At 31.9% G+C, this 17089-nt stretch overlaps 3 protein-coding genes and 1 non-coding gene across 4 annotated transcripts; 2 read left to right on the forward strand and 2 right to left on the reverse strand.

Annotated features, from left to right (window-relative positions):
• The first annotated feature begins 907 nt into the window (after window positions 1-907).
• LOC125073892 (pro-resilin-like) lies at window positions 908-15684 on the forward strand. The gene is made up of 6 exons (XM_047684975.1): window positions 908-922; window positions 7840-7975; window positions 8319-8452; window positions 14060-14195; window positions 14658-14744; window positions 15527-15684. Exons 1-6 carry the CDS (start codon window positions 908-910, stop codon window positions 15622-15624), a joined length of 606 nt encoding a protein of 201 aa, XP_047540931.1. The 3' UTR covers window positions 15625-15684.
• On the forward strand, window positions 6592-6664 carry Trnak-uuu. The gene has a single exon. It is a non-coding gene; the product is annotated as a tRNA-Lys (tRNA).
• On the reverse strand, window positions 9178-12262 carry LOC125074025. The gene is made up of 2 exons (XM_047685202.1): window positions 12250-12262; window positions 9178-10521 (listed from the first exon to the last, which is right to left on the reverse strand). The coding sequence occupies exon 2, from the start codon at window positions 10104-10106 to the stop codon at window positions 9246-9248; it is 861 nt and encodes a 286-aa protein (XP_047541158.1). The 5' UTR covers window positions 10107-10521; window positions 12250-12262; the 3' UTR covers window positions 9178-9245.
• Window positions 10515-12155, reverse strand: LOC125074026 (ommochrome-binding protein-like). The gene is made up of 2 exons (XM_047685204.1): window positions 12026-12155; window positions 10515-11530 (listed from the first exon to the last, which is right to left on the reverse strand). Exon 2 carries the CDS (start codon window positions 11523-11525, stop codon window positions 10683-10685), a length of 843 nt encoding a protein of 280 aa, XP_047541160.1. The 5' UTR covers window positions 11526-11530; window positions 12026-12155; the 3' UTR covers window positions 10515-10682.
• Window positions 15685-17089: the final 1405 nt, after the last annotated feature.

Consider the following 17089-nt stretch of genomic DNA (forward strand, 5'->3'; position numbering starts at 1 on the left):
TTGACAGCAAATTGACGCGATGTCGTTGGTCGAGAGCTTGATTAATGTTTGATATTCACTATGGATTCGAAAAAATAGCGTTTTAAACATCGACGAAACGGTTATCGAAATTTTGGAAGTAAAGTTAAAGTGACATGGACGTCTTTGAGCACGGAACCCTCGCCTTTAGAGCGCACATTTATTGCGATATTATTAAAAATATCCTTGCTCTAATTATTTATGTGAATATCACTATTAAAGTCTTATAGTTGTATTATTTATAAAGATATATTAATCATAAACTCTTAGTAGTGCACAATATAGCTGAATTTTATTAGCAAAACGCTTTATACGTAAATCTAAGTTTTGTTTATTTTTCTTCCTATTTAGATTGGAATTGGCTATAGATGACCCAGTTTGATACACAATGATATTTTGTGATATACTTATTTGTAATAAAGCTTCTTTTAAATTAGACTAGAAAGAAATCTATTTAAAAGCACCGTTACAAAATAACATCAGATGTTTAATATCGAATTTCTTTTTACGCTAGCTATTGTTATACAGCATCCATGCTTTTTAAAAGCTTTTTTTTATGTTCGAAGAATGTTTTTGCCTTTCATTATTAATGCGTGATTTATTATCTTTTATAATATCTGTTTTATAAGTTTTTATAACTTTAATCACGGTGGTAGGTCTTAAGTATTGGCGCAAACATAATATACCTGAAACTCTCTATTTACGGGATGGGACCGCAATCAGATACGACTGAAGTAAACTTAGGCGCAGGACTAACGACTTTTCGTGCTTTCCGAGGCACGAGAGTCTAAACATTGCTAATTTCCAGTACATGAAATATAAGGATAGGAAAATATAATTAGTTTATTTATTGTGTAATTGTTTTTTGTTACAGAATATCAACTCCATCATGACCCATTTCAAGGTAACAGTTTCTGATTTCTATTAAATAATAACAAATATAACTATTTTATCAACATTACATAGTATAAAATAAAGTCGCTTACCGAGGTCTGTCCCTGTGTATGCTTAGATATTTAAAATTACACAACGGATTTTTTTTTAATAGATAGTATAATTACATGCATAATATAGTAGAGAAACACAGATGATTTTAGAGGTTTTTATTGTAATGTCAATGTAAACACATTTTTAGCGCTTACATTACAAACGCTGGCTGAACACTACGAGATAGATCAAAATTATGTACACCTTAAAAAGGTCTACAAAAACGTCCGCGATGGTAAATGTCTATCTTTTAGGGATAACCTACAATAACCATTTCTTATTCTTTACTTTATACGAGAAATAATGGATTATTTTCGAAGCGATTTTAAGCAATACAGCATTAACCTTTATCCAGTAAAGTACCTTAAATACATTGTGCATTTTATATAGATCAATATAATTACAGCGTGTAATTTAAATTAATATTTTCGAAGATATTACAGATTTAAAATATAATACGTAGCGGTTTGTATTGTCTAATGATAAAAAGCTATGGACTTTGTATATAATGACATTCTGTAGTATATTTAGTATCAGTATTGCACCCGTGCGAAGACGGGGCTAGTAAAGTATCAATTTGTTTGTTTGAACGCGGTAATCTCAGGAAAAAACTGCGTTGGCCCATTTATAGAGATAAGTTTTAATATAGTTTTTTAAATATGTCACGTAATTTTGAATGTCGTTGAGCAACAAATATGTATAATATATTACACAATATCTACGGAGAATAAACTGATCAGGAGATCATCATAGTTTGACGGGTCCACGACAGGAGAGAGTTCGAGTCCAAAATAAATGGTTTTCGATTATGGTTTATTAGAGCCCTGCTAACTTCCACTTAGAGTTTTGATAGGGAAACGATATAAGTTCTTATTGGGACCTTGAAGCCAGGATCTCCAGTAAGCATTTGATCAACGAGAGAATGCTTTAGTAATAGTATCGTTAAAGGACAAAAAGTGTAATTGTCGAATTTTTTACAGAAAATTTAAATGGACATTGCAACGTAGACCATTAGCTAGTTATCAATAAAAATACAATGAGTGACATAAAAATGGTAACGCAATATCGTAATGCATACATAAAAATAGCAATTTGTATGACTGTTATTTTTAACGGATATTAGGCACATTACATTTGAGTTACAACATTGTCGTGAAATACACTTTGGGTATTTTGTCATTGAAATTCATATTCGTCAAAAAATTGACCAATACGACAATTTATATTTATATGAATAGACTTCGCTTTAGAAAAGGGAAGGGGGGAGTTGGTTGTATAGGTTTTACGTAAACTATATCCTTTTCTATATTTAATTATTAGATAATTGTTTTCTTATTATTTATTAATAACGGTCACTGTATTATTAAATATGTAAGGGAAAAAAATCTTTTGTCGGTTTGATGAATAGTTCACATGTATACACTAGGCATTATGAGTTTTGGCCTTCATATTTATTGTTTGATTTCGATAATGATTTTGGACACGCAACTTTTTTATATATCATTTTTTTTATTCAATTATGTACCAAATAAATGCTCCTAGAACCCACTGTTGCTCCACTTCTGTAGTTATTAGTTAAATGAAGGCCACAATGACTGAATTAAAAAAAAATACACTATATTAAAAATTTAAATGCTGCTGAAATAATAATTGCTTAAATAATTTCGCTTTTATTAATTACGCTCAGGAATAAAAGTTATTGAAATTCTGCAATATAATTATATTATATATTATATATATTTACTTGGTAGGGCTTTGTGCAAGCCCGTCTGGGTAGGTACCACCCACTCATCAGATATTATACCGCCAAATAACAGTACATGTATTGTTTTGTTCCGGTTAGAAGGGTGATTGAGCCAGTGTAATCACAGGCACAAGGGACATAACATCTTAGTTCCCAAGGTTGGTGGCGCATTGGTGACGTAATTAATGGTTAATATTTCTTACAGCGCCTTTGTCTATGGGCGGTGGTGAACACTTACCATCAGGTGGCCATATGGGCTAGTCCGCCAACCAATGCCATAAAAAAAATATCACTTAAATGAATTGTTAACTGCTACATTATGACGTCATCAATTGTCATTGGATCTAACGAAAGCAATATTTAAATGTACATATATACGTATCAGCGCTGTAACAAAATGTTTGTCTTTATAAGTTTTGTCTTTATATTATTATAATAAGTATGTGATATTTAAAAATATACTGAAAGTATAATTTAATTATGTTTCAACCTAACCTGTTTAGTTTGGTTCATGGAGATTTTTTTTTTATAATATTCCTGTCAATACTAATATTATAATTTATGTAAAAGTAGCTTTGTCTGTTAACTCTTCACGCTGAAACCGCTGGACCTATATAGATAAAATTTATTATCGAGATAGTTTGAGTTCCCGGGAAGGACAACGTGGCGGGTGGTGATCGGGGTGGCGTTTTGTGCGCTGTAGGTAAAGTTTATCAAATTCGCGCGCATAAAGTCGCTAGGTCAGTAAACATTTGTAGTTTAATATACCGTTGGATTCCGCTGCTACATATCAAGTCCTCATTCGATCGCCATGGTAATTGATTGTTAAACGCGATAATTAAAAAAAAAATTGTACTACTAGTCGGTATTGTGTAATTATTTTTGCATGATATAGTCTGATGAAATCATTTTTAGGCTGTAAATCGTATGCCTCGACTATTAATGGCGGAGCAATTATCATAACCTTCGAAGGATAACAACATACATTTGGGCAAGCTTTAGGCGAGTAATTATAACGTGCATGAAATGTATACATTAATTCTATTATAAAGCGCAAAGAGCGAGATGCGAGGCACAACTAGTGAATAAATATTTAAAATTCAATAAATCAATCATTTTTGAACCCGCAGTCATCGTTTAAACAGAGTTGGATTTAAAGGAGCGTTGGCCCTAGACTAACAGGGGCGTGGAGACCCTAATAATTATATTATGAAACAATTCATTAAAATATTTAAATTTCAATTAGTAGGCTATAATTTATTTACTCGTATCGGTAACTTTTAAAACAATTATAAGTAACATTATTATTATTTTACTATATTCGAATTTCTGTTGTGGGGCCCCCTCATGTAAAGACCCCAGGGCAGTTGCCCTGGTTGTCCTACCCTAAATATAGCCCTGCGTTTAAAAGTCGAGTGTCTTAGTCACTGGATCATTGCAACTCTTAAAATGTATACCTAAATAAGTGCTGTTAATAATGCTTTAGCGGTTATCTAATAGATAAGTTTTGGTTAAATCTTCACAAGTATATATGACGTAGACATAGGTATATGTTTTGATAGTTTATCTGGGTGAGAAACGACTTGAGACTCGAGTCGCTCCCCATTGATGACTTCTGCTCATTGAGATACACGAGACTGGGTGCGTATGATTAGTAGAAACGATCCGTTAGCTCCTTCAATTCATGCAGAAGACTTTCATCGCAGGGATTTTAGAGGATGAGTAAAAACGTAAATTGGATACAAGTTGCCCTTGGGCCCTATGTAACTTTAATAAAATTATCCCTGCGTAATAAAAAAAAGGCAGGCGAGTCTGAATACAGAATGTTTAATTATTACAGAACCGTGTGTTCCATTCAAGGGGCTGGACAATATTTATGTAACCTAGCCTACCTAGTTTCTACCTAGGTCCTATGTTACGTGGAGTAGTTAAACAATGGGTCCCATGAACCGGTGAATTCTCTCCGCTGATTTAAATAGACACATTATATGCAAATTTATGTCTCACGGATTGTCGATTACTTAAGAATAATAAGTAGAAATTGTTCGTGGAAGTGGTCAGCGTTGTACTAGGTTCGATTATAGGTTAAGTCATTTTATCATTTAGGTACTGGCTACATGTCCTGTTCATAGGAACTAAAAAAAACGTTTATATTAAAGGACAAATATAGGTATAAGGAATGATGTTTTTTAGGTTAGGTACCTTTGTATAGAACGATTAACCCAAGAACACAAACAATATAGGCATAGACAAGACAGCTCACTTTTTATCCTATGTTAGTAAAATTTAACTTGGCCTATTAATAAACTTAAATATCATGTCAACAAAATATAAATAAGAAACATACAATACAAGTATTATATTTCTTGAATTTCGGTCAGGATATATATAAATTTAATTCAACTTTATAGACATGAAATACTTATGTTATTAAAATGGTGGAAAAGAGAAGGTAACCACCGAGTTCCTTACTGGCTCTTCTCGTTAGAATCATAGCAGAAGGGAAATTTGCTTCTAACGTTAATGACGCATTGGCGATGTAAGAAATGGTTAAAATTTATTAGAGCGGCAATATGTATGGATATTGGCAATGTTACCACTTTCACACTAATATATGGAGGAATATTTGCCCAACCTACCTCTATAAAAAAAAATATACAATGCGGCAATTTGTGTGGATGTTGGCAATTTTACCACTTTCACACTAATATGTAGTGGGATATTTGCCCAACATACCTATATAAAAAAAAATACAATAGTAGTTGTCGCCCGTAGCGTTGCTCGTGTATTTGGTGTTTGTCGTCAGCATTTCAAACTTGCTAGCATCGTTTCAGTGGTTTGGTCGTGAAAAAGCAACAGACAGACAGACGGATAGACAGTAATCTTAATTTCTCATTTATAATATCAGTGTATATATCCTAAACGATATAATAAATATGAAATTTAGTTTGTTTATTTGTTTGTTACGCTATCACGTCTTAACAATTCAACAGATGATCTTGAAATTTGAAATATACTTTGTCAGATATATATATATATATATATATATATATATATATATATATATATATATATGTCATACAGATAATGATATAGAATACTAACTGCACTGCATCCTTCCCCTCCTTACACCAGGCAAGGCCGCGGGTGGACACTAGTAGATAAAGTATATAAAAAAGTTAATGTGACTTCATACAATGTTTTCTTAAGAAGAAAGGAGAAAGTTTTATTTGGTAATACAATCACAATTATTTTAAAGTAATCACAACGATTACGAGAGGAAAGTTTCCTGTGTGTGAGAATTTTTTTGTTTAGTTTCAGACTTTATGTTAAAATCCATTATTATATATTTAGGTACATAAATTTATTTTATGAGTGTGAAAAAAATATTGCTTGTGTGTGTATTTATATGAGTAGGATAAGGCGCGTGCGTGGTCGTGTGTAAGCGTGCGAGCGCGTTTATACTCGTATGTGTGACGCGTGATTTTATGTTTGAGCGTTCAAAATGCCCTCTTACCGTAGCCTAAGAAGTAATTCTGTGGTGTATTGCTTTTTTATTCAACCTGCTCAAGCGGTAAGGTTTAAATATAATACAAATGTCATTTCTATATATTTTAAAATAAATCTTTGTCGATAAGCGCTCTAACTAAAGCCAAAACTAGGTAATTTGACTTTGAACAACGTTTTGTAAATTGGTGGTAAAAAAAATTGAGCTATTGCTCTGTAAAGGAGCCATTAACCATGGAATCCATTCTTAAGATGTTTCATCCCTTGCCTCTTATTATACTCCCTCGTGGCCCATGGAATTCTTTAATAAAGTACTTTATACGTGTGCAACTGTAGCCCGGATAGCTCAGTCGGTAGAGCATTGGACTTTTAATCCAAGGGTCCAGGGTTCAAGTCCCTGTCCGGGCGTTTACAATTTTGTTTCAAAACAAATAATAACATATATTAAACATAATCTGTTTTAGTTTATTGATTTTTTAGATGACAATGGCTTAAAAGAAAGAGGTTCATTCTAATAATTTGTTCGTCGAATTAATGCACGTGCGCTGTTCTTCAAAAAAAAAGAAGGAAAATTATCTAAAATTAAATCTTTACAACTGGTCATTCAAACATTACCTAAATACTAGTTAACTGGACTACACAATAGTCCGTCCGTCGCAATTAAGTCACGGAAGTGATATTCCCATGGCAGCAACTATGTAACATGACCTAGCTTTATATATATCTCGGTTCATCAGATAAATATCAATTTAATTGTTGGATAATAGTGAAAATAATGTAAGAGTTTACCACAAATCAGTGCGAAAACTCTATCAATGAAGGCCGGGTAATTTATTCACGAAACGAATCTGATAGTATAAGGTTCTTAAGATTCTAAAGTAAAGAATACTAGCAATGCCCCAAATTAATTAAGGAATTACTAATATTCCAATTTACCCCTCCTTTTAAGTTAATCACTTGTGTTAGGAGTGGGGACAACAATAGCCCAAGGGGTCAGCAACGATGCTGTGACTGTTTAAATCGCAAGGCGGCCCGTAAACCATTGCGCTATCGACGCTTTTTTAACTTGCTTTATGCTTTAGTTTGGCAGTGCATTGACGTTATAAGGAATTGTTAATATTTGTGACTATGATACAGATACGACCTCCGTGGTCGAGTAGTGTGTACACCAGTTTTCATGGGTACGCCACTCCAAGGTCTCAGGTTAGAATCGCGGCGTTCATTCGTTTTCTATGTTGTCTTGGGTTTGGATGTTTGTGGTATGAGACTACGACTGATCGTTGCAGAATCGTGGTAGTGACCACTTACTAACAAGTGGCCCATATTGTACAAAGTACAAAAAAAAACAGATTGCACAACTGAGGAAATAGAGACTGTACCTCTGTAAGTTTATAATAATTCTGATGCAGTGCAGATACTCCTTCTTTAACTAAACAACTAATATCTCAGAAGAATATCATCAACCAATATAAATTAGTGTAAAATTATTTAGTTATAATTATTAATATAAAAACAATTTCAAGTTTAATAAATAATATCAATAGAGTAATGAAATAAGTCAATTAAAATATGTTTTGTTTCAGATTTTTTGCGTCACTTTGAGCCTGATTGCATTGGTTCACTGTGAGCCGCCAGTGCAAGGATACCACTATGAACCAAACAACTATCATTCGAATACATTTAACACGCCTAGTAGCAGTTATTTGCCATCGAAAACAAGTATGTAACATATTTCTATTTTAACTTGAGATTAAGATTACATTATTTTTCTTATGCTTTTGTAGAATTTATTCTATACAAGTCGATACTAATATCATAAATGCGAAAGTAACTCTGTTTGTTGCTCTTTCACGGTCAAACCATTCCTTGGTTTGACCGACGAATTTGATGAAATTTGGAATGAGATGTCCTTCCTGGGAGTCAATCATCAAGATTATAATAATTTTCTTTTTTATACCTAGCACCTTACGATCAACGCAAAATGAACGACTGAAGCTGTGGTCGACACTAGTATTAAATATAGAATTAGATAAATCTTATTAATTATATTTAAACATTCCAGGTTTAAATTTACCCAGCAGTTACCTGCCGCCGAACTCTTTCACTGGAAATGGTCACAATTATGACCATAGGCAGAGTAATAATCATAATTATGACAATCACCATAGCCACCATCATGGAAATGAGAATGAAGTGGTATGTATTTAAGTGATAACTTCTTAATAACCTGAGATAGAACGGATTGGAACCCGTGAACCTTAGCCCAATATTGGAGGTTTGATTCATTTACCGTTGAATGTGCATCATTTGTGTTTATGTCTTTTCGTGCTCCGCATTCAACGTTAAAGCGTTAGGATACTGCTTGTGTTAATTGAAAATTATCACGTACGTGTATATATTTCACATTGGAACAGCAGAATAGAATAAACTCTAAGCCTTATCCTCAAATGCAGAGGAGGATTTCATCCAGCAGTGGGTTTTTTAAATTAATTTTTTACTAACCAGATTTTGTTTAAATGTTCCTTCTATACTCACATTATTTATCGAGGTATACTCGATATATATTTGAAATGAAAAGTGGAATAACTAATAATAATTCAATATATTGGAATAACCTCAATAATAACATAAAAATAATGAATATATATCAAAAATACTAAATGATTTATAATTGAGATATATATTGTAGATGCATCTCATAACTAACATCTAGTAGACTAGAGTAGATATATAAACATTATTGGCATTAATAATAAATACCGCTTCAATGCAGTGTATTGGACACAACAATTTCGAGGGTCTTGATAGACACGCACACAAACACACGAAAATATTACACATTCACAAATACGGTAAAATAGATAACTTTACATATATTTAAATGAATATTTAAAAATGTTTTATAAAATAAAATCAATAAAAAATTTAAAAGCTAATTTTAATTATTTAATTATGTACATAATTGGTTGTTGTTAAAAAGTATAAAGATTCAAGACTTATGTCTATGTATTTTGTAAATTGTATACGAGTTAATTGGTTTCAACCTGTATATATTATCGTCTACAGCATAAAATATATCGCCGTAGTCGCCAAAAATAATACTACGCGGGAAGAAATCTAAGAAAGCCACGTGCTTCGCTGTTCCATTCTTACAATCGATTTCGTACAATCCACTTTCAGTAACACCGAATGTCTTGTATTCATCAGATATAAAATGATAAACTACGTTTAAATCTTTATTCTTAACAACTTCAACGCCATCGATTGCACAGTAAACACCACACATAGTCACAAAATGTATGTTCTTCTTGTAGTCGACATCGAATTCTATAACTGTTTTCATGTTTCCAACTAACACTGCTTTTAAACCTTGGTCAAATATTTTATATATCATGTGATTATTTGCATCTATTAGATACATTTCATTATTTCTTATAACTATTTTGAATATATTCATATTGTATAAGCCGATGTTTGTAGCTTCTTCTGCTATGGGATCGTACTTGTACAGACCATCGTCTGAACCGAAATATACTTCTCCGGTATCTGGATCAACGGCCGTCGCTTTATTTCTTTCAATACCATTGATTTTCACTGCCCTTTTTGTTATTATATTAATGAAAGCACGTCCCGAGTTCTGTATAGAGTCATCCATGAACATAAAGTATAGATTTCTACTCGCTGAATCATATGCTAACTCTTTTACGTCTTTGAATTGATTTGTAAGCAGTTCTTGTTTATATAATCTAGTACCGATCCTCTTTATTGGTGTGTCTGTGACGTAAATATTTATCTTAGCATTGACACAAACTGTTATCACTGAAATTATGATACCTATGATCGATAGCATTGTTTCTGATTTCAAAACGTGCACGTAAAGTCACTTTACGTCTAAAACTGACTTCAATGGTAAATGTTTTAATCTTTTATCTCATTGAGGTTAAAACAGATTAAATGTTTGCGTTCAGACGAGTTAGCTGCATTCAACTATGATACGTATGTCTATACAGATAAGACACAAGTATAATTTTGGAATTTTTCACAATTACTCATTTGGTATTTGTCATTGCGGATGTGTTGAGAAAATTGTTATAAACAAGCGTAGAGGTCGTTTTGAACAGCTCATCATAATTATGCTAGTTAAGGGAGTTCATACACTTATTTGTTCGTTTGTACTTGTTCCACTTTATATAATAATTTATAACGTATCATTTTTTCAGTCATATTATTTAGATGAAAGTAATGAAAGTTCAGTATTGATTTTTCTATTTACAAAAACATTTAATGTAGTGATTTTCTTTAGTTTTAACTTATACTGATAGTTATTTTTATCGTAAAATTGAAATGGAATGCGTTATATTAAACATGACTTCGAATTTTCGTTCATTGTCATTGTTTATACAAAGAAGTCTTTACGTACTTAAGTTTAACAAGTCTTATCCTTATTAGGTTTGAGTCGAATCAATTTAGTGGCATCCGAGTAAACTATATTATTGTCATTATCAAATGCCAAACCGAAAACGTCATCAATTGCTAACATTTTCCTCAACGAAACGTCAGATTTATCAACTTTATAAATGCCATCGGGAAGACACACAAATATGTCCCCATTGATGTCCGTTGCCAGTCCTCTCACACCTACATCACTAAATTCGTGATACAAAGTTGCTTCTTTCGTTCCTTTCATTTGACCAAATAATCCAGTTGTATTGGTAAAAAATATAACATCTTCATTGTCAATAATAAACTGATCAACCTTGGTATCTTCTAAGTCTCTGTATCTTACTGATTGGCCGTTGATGTAAGTAAATAAGAACTGTGAAGGAAACACTGAATAATACAGCACATCCTTGAAGAATAAGTGCCAAATATCTGCATCTCTTACACCTAAAAATTCAGCTGATTTTGTTTTGTGATTATATTTGTATATACCATCACTTCCACCTATATAAACTTCGTGGTTCTTCTGATCAACTGCTTGAGTGAAGCCGTTTTTAACACCTTCTATATGAGCAAATTCTTTTGTATTTAAATTAACATACGCAGTTTTGAATACATCACCGTCTTTATTCAGACTGTAGCTGAAATAAACCCTGTTGGTGCTGTAGTCTACAGCTAGTGAGTATGGTCGATCGATATCTATTTTAAGTTCTTCGATTTCATGGTATACATTGTCTATTATGATTCCATCACACGGTTTAACCTCATCTTCCTTAATTACTGCTGCTTGTATGATTGCAGCTGTTGCTAAAATCAGGAACAGGTGCATTTTAGCTGCAAAATAGAAGTTGATTTATGAACTGATTCATTTGTAATATTTTGACAATAATGTCTGTTTGATCGTTTACAGAAACACTACATTCTTATTAATTAATGATATTATTGTAAATTTAGTGTATACGGTTATATAGTAAATTTATAATTAAATTAATAATAAATTCGTTTTCCCAACGTACTTAGCAAGGAATATTACTAGCCCTATATTGTAACATGGTTCACATGTCTTATTTACTGCATCGTTTGTCTAGTGGCTTATAAGAATACCGATATCATCCTTGGTTCAATCCCCGTCGGCTCAATATTTGTTTTTTTTTGGTGCACAATTCTCAGACACATCTCGGAATTTAAATAAAGGTAGTGCTACTCTTTCTGGTAGTGCTTATACACAAACTTTTAAGAACGGCCACGGTAACCCTAATTGGTTTGATAGACAGTTCAACTTTTCATTTTAAATTAAAAATACTATAAATATATAATTTAAAAACGTACCCGTTTATACTTGTTGATTGATGTTCAGCTAATAAATTGTACTAATGTATACAAAGTTATTTAACAATGAATAAGGAATACGTAGAGTCGTCGCTACGATTTGACTTCATATATTAATTTTATTTATTTGTATTTGAGTTTCTACTGAGTTTATTGTCGGTGCTTCTTGACAGATACTATACAAAGCTATTTAACGGTGAATAAGGAATACGTAGAGCCGTCACTGCGTTTTGAATTAATATATTAATTTTAATTATTAGTTTTAATCATTTGAGTTTTTGTCGGTTGTTCTTGATAGAATCAACAATTATTTTAATTTAATGATGGTCCATGGAATGAAATGAAAAGTTCTATATAGTTAAGAGTTATATGACATTTTAAAGTTGTTACGTTTTTATGATACCACGATTCGTATATAGATAATTAATATAATTTATTGAGTGATTTTTATGTACACTCATTACTACATCTATAGTTATTATAAAGATAAGTACGGAATGCGATATATTTTTCAATTTTATTCGTAAATTGACTCAGTATTACTCATTTTTTCTCTAATAGAAGCATTTTGGTTCGCAATAAGTCTTATACTTTTCTAAGTATAAGAAACTATTTAATTTTCACCTCATAAATATATTTACCAGTGACAAAGGAATTAAAATAGGAATATTAAATATTTTTTCGGACGAACATTCTATTTTTGCTTTCTTTAATCAAATACGCCATAAAATACAAATAAAAAAGTGCTTCGGTACGCTTTTCGGTTCACTTTTCAATGACAAATCAAAGAACACAAATATTTTGTTTGTCTGCCTGTCTGTTCTTGGTATGTTAGTACCCTTGACGTTGCAAGTTGTTGATATTTTTGAGCTATTAATCAACCAGTTTTTTCATCGGATTCAACATTCTAAACAATAAATTAAACCTTTTGAAATGACTCAAAAGTGCTTGTAAGGTTATTTGAAAAAATGTTTTTTTTTTTTATTTCAGTTGGTTATTTGCGATTATGTTTTTGCGACCAAATGTTTGGTCAAACAAAGGGATATCTACTATCTATCTATATCTACGCGAACACGATAAGCGTAAATATAGTAGTGACCTCTACACTTAATATTTTAAATAAAATAATTCAGATAAACATTCTATATACAGATTTAATACAAATGACAACTAATTAATTTATCAATTTTTTATATATTTCTCTTTTAATTTTTAATGAAAAACTTTGACCATCTAAAATAAGTAAGGCAACTCTATTAGTCTATGTTCTTTACGGTCCCTGACCTGAAGTCGAAGTTTATCTACGGCTCATTAATCAGTTTCTCACTTATTTATACATAAGTAAATAAATAACTGGTATATCATTTAAATCGTATGTCAAAATACAAGAGTCTAAATTAAAACTGAATTAATAAAATTAAAAAACCAATAACGAATCTATTTTCGGAACATTAAAGTTAAAGGCTACTTTCTTTTCACACTAATGATTGTCAATAGTTTTTTAATTAATTATATACAATTAAAATCTTGCATGGAAGTGAAAAAAGACTATTTCTATACATTTTTTATCGTCTGTACTTATTCTTAACCGACTTAAAAAGTGGGAGTTATGTTTAAACTGGTAGATCTATTTGGATCACATAAACTCTATATTTAGGTAGGTCATATATATTTTTCTATGTTCATGTCAAAAAACCTCTGCCGATAGATATTGGCGCTTTAATATTAACCCTTCCTTAAAACAAGGATGTTATGTCCCTTGTGCCTGAAGTTACACTGGCTCACTTATCCTTCAAATCGAAACACAATAATACTAATTATTGCTATGGTATGGTATTCCTACCTAGACGGGCACAAAGCCCTAATACCAAGTAGAATATGTTAGACTGCCATAACTGTATGCTTTTCATGAATTTTTAACTAAATCTAAGGGATTAAAATGTCTGTAAGGTTATATTATAGAATCTAATCCACACAGGAAAAATGGAGTAATTTTGTGGTTTCGGAAATTAATCAATGTTGAAACATTTTCAGCCGAAGTCTTATGAGTTTGGTTATTCAGTGAAGGATGCTAAGTCTGGTAATGATTACGATCGTCGAGAGATGTCGGATGGCAATGTAGTGCAAGGTGAATATAGAGTGCAGCTGCCAGACGGACGAACACAAATCGGTAAGATTCCCTAATTGCTTGATTCAAGTAGTATCTCAACCAATATTAAAACTACAAAAGTAACTCTGTCTGTTATCTCTTCACGATTGAACCGCTGTTACGATTTTGATGAAATTTGTAATGGAAATAGTTTAAGTAACAGGGAAGGACATAGGTTTTCATCATGCTTGTGGAAGTTTGTATGGAAAATAAATCAATGTATGTAAAATGGGGGTTTTATGCTATATTTTTTTATAATTTTCGGTCAGGTATAGTCGCGGTTTCGGCTAGTTAGAAATATGTCTATATCCTAACTTAAATTAAAAATGTGAAACTAAGTTTGTCTGATTGTTACGATTTCACGCCCTAAACGATTATTATGAAATTTTGTCTATCAATGTGATACTAGGTTAACACGATGTATAGCGATGACTATTTATAACAGTAAAATTTTATATTAATCACTGTTAATATATTTTTCAGTGACTTATCACGCGGACTGGCAGACTGGTTTTCATGCGAATGTAAGGTATGAAGGAAAGGCAAGTTATCCTGAACCCAGCAATCAAGGTAAGTTACCTTTTGGTTATTTGTAATTAAAATACCGCATAATAAATGATATACTATGCGCTATTAAAGCTTTGAGAGATTAGCCTTTATTAAATGTTTGGAGAATTTCTCAATAGTATTCCGAAATCGGGAAACTGGCAGTATTTACTCTCCTATCCATTGCAAAGGACGTTAAATTTCTGTGCCTTCTATTGGCATGGATGTTGTGTGTTGGATTCTATTGGTAGTGCTAGGAAGTTGGTATATATCGGAAATAAGAATGGGAGTAATTTATTCAACAGAACAAATGATAAACAAAACATTTTTTTCTGATTATATTTTCAAATGTGTATAGGTTTTGGCGTGTGTAGGTTGAATACACATAATATCTCTTTGACAAATTATTTACCTATTTTTAACATAGATACCTCGACGGGAAAATGATCCATTTGATGGTAAGTGGTCACCAAACCACCACATAGGCGCTGTAAGTAGTACTAACCATTCCTTATATCAACAATGAACTACCAACATTGGAACCATGATATGTTACTTGTGCCTGTAGCTAAACCGGCTCACCAATGGTAAATAAGCTATACTAAGTATTGCTGGTTTATTGTAGAGTTCATTTGTGTTATACATACTGCCTGTGCAATATATGGTAAATCAAAACACCAGCTCGTTGCCAAGGACGGGAATAAATTCAATGTCATGAATTTCAGTTTTGTTTTTTCTTTGTTTGTTTCGTAACTGTATGTATAACTGCATACTGACAAAATGTATTTTTTCATCCTTTTTTTCAGGTTATAACTACAACACACCGGATTATTCCGGCTCATTAACCGGTTTTCAAGGTAATTCCGGCTATAAGCCCGTGTACGGACCTCCTGGATATCATTGAACTGATTTTGATAAGGTTTTCAGTGGCAGTGGGTATTTTAATCCACTGTTAAATTAATTAAACGAAATACCGACGTACCTAAATGAGTATTATTAGAGAGAATTTAGTTTAAATGTATGTGTAATTATAATTACGGTTAAGTGCCTGAATATATGTTTTATACACATTTTTTGAGTTTTATTTCATAATTTTCACATTTTTCTACACACAACAAAATAGTATTCGATTATATTATCGATATTAAAATAACTTGTACGATTCGTTGATATATAAGGAAGATCAGTTAATTCTAATGTTATTTTCATGTTCTAAAATAAAGTTTTAAATAGTGTATATAAGTAATAAATATTTAAAAGAGTATTTAAATAAATCTTAAATTGATTTTGTTCTGTATGATTTGTTCATGTATTACTATTAGCTATCCGACCCGGCTTCACGCGGGTATAAGTCTATACACAACTTTAAGATTGAAGATTCTTGTGCGACGAATACCCAGAATTTCTGTAGTGTAATGTGCACGTATTATACATAAACTTTTCTTTTGAATCGTTCTGTTTTTTAATGAAAGCCGCATTAAAACCCGTTGTATAGTTTACAGACCACAGTGCACAGACGGCGGGAAGCGACTGTGTTATACTATGTAGAGATATTGCTCTGAGGAACAGATACTTGGTAATATATATAACCTAATAAGTGATGAGTTTCTTTCGCTGGTTCTCCTCAGGTCTGAGGTGATATTATTGATAGTAAATAAGTTAGTGTAACGCTTTAATATAGAACAAAGATTTTTGGTTTTTTTGAAATAATTGAGTCTGACCCAAAACGGTTGGATTGGACTCCCCCCCCCTCTTCTTGATATATTTATTGATAAAAAATAATGCTATATGATGCAATTTTGTGTTTTTGAAAGTATATATTTCATTTGTTTTTGCTATGTATACAAAATTGTATCAAATGATATTGAGGGTTTTTATATGATCTCGGATTTTACATTGTCGAAGATAAGTAGGTGAAAATTGTACTGCAAGATTCCGTTACATTCAGGTCCACATAAAAAAAAAAACATTTAAAAATATTAGGTATATTACTACAAGTTTATTGAACATTTTATAAATTTTCACTTACACTTTGAGATTGGTAGTATTATTTATAAATTTCAACAAATTAAAGGCTTTGAAAAATTTGTTTTTACAATAACAATACTTGTTTAGATGTGGATGTGTCGCACTCACACATGAAGGCTCATCGCCGTATCTGAAGAAAAAAACTCCAATAAATAAAGGCGGTTAGATCAAAAGATAGACAGATTGAACGATAACAGCGTTTAATGAGTCACTGCTGGGCAAAGGGCTTCCATTTGGAGCGTACTCCATTACAACCCAATTGGGTTCAATGGTGTTAAATGGGTTTCATGTGGCAGATTTTCAACGCTTGCAGGTTTGCTCACGATGTTTTCCTTTACCGT

The sequence above is a fragment of the Vanessa atalanta genome, chromosome 26 (genome assembly GCF_905147765.1).
Source record: "Vanessa atalanta chromosome 26, ilVanAtal1.2, whole genome shotgun sequence".
Taxonomy (NCBI): Eukaryota; Metazoa; Arthropoda; class Insecta; order Lepidoptera; family Nymphalidae; genus Vanessa; species Vanessa atalanta.